The 5,000-nt window shown below is 47.2% G+C and overlaps 1 protein-coding gene across 1 annotated transcript in view; it reads right to left on the bottom strand.

Moving 5' to 3' along the window:
- Positions 1–5,000, bottom strand: part of ift172 (intraflagellar transport 172) — a 97,807-nt gene that overhangs the window by 2,116 nt on the left and 90,691 nt on the right. The window contains exons 46-47 of the mRNA XM_063223751.1: positions 4,011–4,164; positions 2,046–2,137 (exon numbers count right to left, since the gene is read on the bottom strand). Coding sequence (XP_063079821.1) covers positions 2,046–2,137; positions 4,011–4,164 — 246 coding nt within the window. The remainder of the gene's footprint in view (positions 1–2,045; positions 2,138–4,010; positions 4,165–5,000) is intronic.

Below are 5,000 nucleotides of genomic sequence, written 5' to 3'. Positions count from 1 at the left end.
ATTCAATAGGACAGTCAGGATTGGCCAGGGAGGAAGTGGGAGAGAGAGACCAAAGGCCAAGGCCACATTGGAGCCCGGGTCTCCATGGGTGTGTAGCCTGCATTCTTCCTGGCTACAGGTTATTTTTTTCTTTCTCAGACCTCATTGAGCTTTTTCCACCTACAAACTATGAATCAAGCGAAAGGGAGTTTTTCCTCACCCCTGATGCCACCAGGGGCTGAATCTGAGCGCCCAAATTCAGCAGGACTATCTATGACTTACGCTAGACCCAGCCACTATGGACCTTACGTCTCTAAGAATCCTGGTCCTAACCTACGTTGACCTTATGACTCTACAATCTCTATCTATCTCTTCTTCCTCTGCCTTCCTGCTATTTCTGCCTCTCCTCTCTACCTCTCCTTTTAAATCCACTTCTAACAATGTTTTTTTCCCATTTGTTAAGCACTTTGAGTTACATGCCTTGTATGATACAGTGCTATACAAATACAATTATTATTATTATTATTATTATATGGCACAGTGTCCTACGCAGTGCGCTGCATCACTGCATACTGCATACACTGTAGGCACTGAATAGTCGTATTGTTCAGAGATGCATAATAGGGATTAGAGATGATAACAGGGTTTTTCACAGGATCCGGGTCCGGCAGGATCTTAAGCAGTGGATCCGGTATCCGGCATGTTACCTAAAAATCAGGATCTGGTGCATCTCTAGCCTAGGCTTTTCAGTCAGTCTTTCACAACCCCAATCACTGCATGGAGTGAAAGCCCTTTGGAAGCGGCCAGTGCAGGCAGTGTGGCAATAAGCCAATGAGTCTAAAAAATAGTTTGAGTCAACGTAATAAAAAGGGCCCACGTGTGCGAGTAGACTATATGTTTCAACCCTTTTGTAGGATCCGGTTCCGGATCCGGCAGGATCTTAAGCAGTGGATCCGGTATCCGGCAGGATCCTAAAAATCAGGATCCGGTGCATCTCTAGTATTATTACACTCTAAACCTGTTTACGCAGCAAGTGGCTTTGGATAAAAGTGTGTGTTAAATCAGTGCAATGTACAGGGGTTGGACAAAATAATGGAAACACCTGTCATTTTAGTGTGGGAAGTTTCATGGCTCAAGTGGACCAGCCTGTCAGCCAATCTTCATTTATTGCACATTGCACCAGTATAGAGCATAGTTTTGCTCAAAATTTTGCAATGCACACAACATTATGGGTGATATGTCAGAGTCCGTGATTTGGACAGCTGTGGTTTTATGTTTTTTGGATACAGTCCGGGTTAGCACCCAAACATCCCTTTCAGAGAATTCAGACAGCTTCCTCTTGCATCCACAGTTAATCCTGTTGGATGTGGTTCATCCTTCTTGGTGGTATGCAGACATTACCTTGGATACCGTGGCTCTTGATACATCACAAAGACTTGCTATCTCGGACAGGTGTTTCCATTATTTTGTCTTATCTAACCCCTGTAATGTCACATGGTGCACCAGGCACAGTACAGAGTCCTGCCACACAACAGTACAGAGACATAGTAACAGGGGTGATAGTGAAAAAAAATCCTGAGCCTGAACTTTCCCCCCTGCTCTAACGACGACGACAAGATACTGCATAGTGACGTAACGTAGGCCTATTTTGACACATTATTCAAACATTTAATAGCCTGTGTATGACCATTATTCAAGCCTGATAGTAGAAGAAAACCCTGAACCTGTAACACTTTCTGAGATAAGAATAACCTAATGGCTAATTATCATCATTTTTTTTTATTTTCGCAAACTCTGTCAAGCCTGAAATCAGGCATGGAGCCTGAATACTATCAGCCCTGTAGCAAGATACCAACCGGCCTCTTTACTTTTACAGAATATATGTACATGTGTACACACACATGCGCACTATACAGACACACACATACATACACACACAAACTGAATTTGTCTGTGTCTGTGTGTGTGTGTGTGTGTGTGTGTGCAGTTGCCTCTGTGTGCGTCTGCATGTGTGTGTGCGTGTGTGTGTGTGCGTGTATGTGCGTGTGCGTGTGTGTGTGTGTTACCTTGGTGGCCATAAGGAACTTGTTCCAGTCGTCTTTGTTGGCAGCCATGCCTGCTCTCTTAAACTCAATCTTATTACGCAGCACAGGGTAACCTGGGGAGAGGGGGGAGGGGGAGAGAGAGAGAGGGGTGGGGGGGGGGGTTGAGGGGGGGTTGAGGGGAGGAGGGTGGAGAGAGAGAGAGGAAGGTGGAGAGAGAGAGAGGAGGGGTGGAGAAAGACAGGGAGAGAGAGACAGAGAGAGGGGGGTGGAGAGGGAGAGAGAGACAGACAGAGGAGGGTGGAGAGAGGGAAAGACAGCGAGAGAGAGAAAGAGAGAGGGGGGTGGAGAGAGAGAGACAGACAATAGAAAGAGAAGAGGGTAGAGAGAGGACAAAAAGGTGGAGAGATAGAGTGATAGAGAGAGACAGAGAGAGAAAGAAAGCGAGACAGAAGGAGGGAGGAAGACAGAGAAGAGAGCGACAGAGGACCAAAAGAGGAGGGGGCATGGAGAGATAGAGAGAGAGAGAGAGGGAGAAAAGGAGCAACGGAAAAGAGGGGGAGAGGGATGGAAGGGAGGGGGAGTGGTAAGAAAAGGAGGGATGGGAGAGAGGAGGAGAGAGAGGTGGAGGGGAGGGGGATGGTAAGAAATGGTGAGTTTTTTTGGGTGATTGGATTCACACAAAGCTGGAGAACCAATTAACACGTTCTTGACCTTGAGCACACGAACTACGTCCTTGAACACACACACCAGTCTTAACAGACACGCAAGGACGTGGAGGCACACATGCCACACACATACACACACACACACACACACACACACACACACACACACACACACAGAAGAAACGCGCGCACACACACACACACACACACACACACACACACACACACACACACACACACACACACACACACACACACACACACACACACACACACACACACACACACACAGAAGAAACGCGCGCACACAAGCACACACGCACACACACACACACACACACACACACATTGGGGCATTCACAATGGGGAGAAAATGAACAGGTAGGCAGGTACACACATACACACTCATGCACACTTGTGCACACTAACAGACACGCAGAATTACCTCGGAATGTATTTACACAACTGCAGTGGAATTTCACTCTGTGTGTGTGTGTGTGTGTGTGTGTGTGTGTGTGTGTGTGTGTGTGTGTGTGTGTGTGTGTGTGTGTGTGTGTGTGTGTGTTTATGTACCTGTGATGAGGCAGGGTAGGGAGTGTATGCCAGTGTGTGTGTGTGTCTGCTGTGTGTGTGTGTGTGTGTGTGTGTGTGTGTGTGTGTGTGTGTGTGTGTGTGTGTGTGTGTGTGTGTGTGTGTGTGTGTGTGTGTGTGTGTGTGTAGAGTAGAGTAGAGTAGAGTAACTTTATTGATCCCCAGGGGGAAATTCAGTGTGTGTGTGTACCTGTGATGAGGCAGGGTAGTAAGCGTATGCCAGTGAGTGTGTGTGTGTGTGTGTGTGTGTGTGTGTGTGTGTGTGTGTGTGTGTGTGTGTGTGTGTGTGTGTGTGTGTGTGTACCTGTGATGAGGCATGGTAGGGAGCGTATGCCAGTGTGTGTGTGTGTGTGTGTGTGTGTACCTGTGATGAGGCAGGGTAGTGAGCGTATGCCAGTGTGTGTGTGTGTGTGTGTGTGTGTGTGTGTGTGTACCTGTGATGAGGCAGGGTAGTAAGCGTATGCCAGTGAGTGTGTGTGTGTGTGTGTGTGTGTGTGTGTGAGTAACTGTGATGAGGCAGGGTAGAGACCGTATGCCAGTGTGTGTGTGTGTGTGTGTGTGTGTGTGTGTGTGTGCATATACCTGTGATGAGGCAGGGTAGAGACCGTATGCCAGTGTGTGTGTGTGTGTGTGTGTGTGTGTGTGTGTGTGTACCTGTGATGAGGCAGGGTAGAGACCGTATGCCAGTGTGTGTGTGTGTGTGTGTGTGTGTGTGTGTGTGTGTGTGTACCTGTGATGAGGCATGGTAGGGAGCGTATGCCAGTGTTGGCCGCCAGTAGCGATGCCTCGTAGGTCTCCCTCTCATCTCTGGGCAGCACCTGCTCCACACGCTGGTCCATGGACACCGTCAACACCCAGTCACGAATCTCCTCTCGCTTCTCCACCTGCACACACACACACACACACACACACATTTACTATGAACAAACTAGCCTGGTTCTCACCGACGGTGTGTGTGTAGCTCAGGAGCCCCCTGTTGGAGCGGAGCTACACACACTAGCGTCTGGTAGCGCTGCCGTTAACACATTGACTCCCAAGTCACGTAAAAATAAGTTTTTATCTACAGAACGAAAACTGCCAGTCAAGTGACATTAGCTAGCTAGCACTTCAGATGATGTGGCTCTGAACAATAGCCTGACCAGGTGATTTTTTGCATCGAAATAGTTTACTTGGAAGCTACTGGAGTTGTTCTTCGGGCGTGAAAATGCATTTAGACCCTCAATTTAAACTCGGAGAGCGCACCCGTGACAAAAAAGCCTTTTTCTCCATTCGAATGGTAAAAATCGCTATTTCTATCTAAACCAATGCTCGCTTAGAGTTGTTGTTTAGATACATCTTGTGATGCATGATCTTGGACACATCATCAGTGATAGTACCTGGGGTCTCAGGGGGTTTCGGGTGTTTCAACTTCATACCCCCTACTCACCTAGGCGACCCAACCGGGACATTCCAAAAAATCTGTCTTACATTTCTGTCAAAATTGGTCATAAAACATGGTCTGCTCTTCCTGAAAATCACAAGAAGGAACAACCAGAGTCTGCCCAAACATTTACAAGTTTTCATATTTTCATTGGCCATAAGATGGGACTGTATAGCTTGAATATCAGCGGCAGCTCGCATTGATGAGTCACATTATAGATTATAGAGTATAATTGACTCTTTAGAGATGAACAGAAAACTGTTTTTGGAGAAATTTGTTGGTGGTGAGTGGCAATAAATG

The sequence above is a fragment of the Engraulis encrasicolus genome, chromosome 18 (assembly GCF_034702125.1).
Source record: "Engraulis encrasicolus isolate BLACKSEA-1 chromosome 18, IST_EnEncr_1.0, whole genome shotgun sequence".
Lineage (NCBI taxonomy): Eukaryota > Metazoa > Chordata > Actinopteri > Clupeiformes > Engraulidae > Engraulis > Engraulis encrasicolus.
Note: the sequence above shows the minus strand (reverse complement) of the source record. Positions and strands in the feature narration are given on the sequence as shown.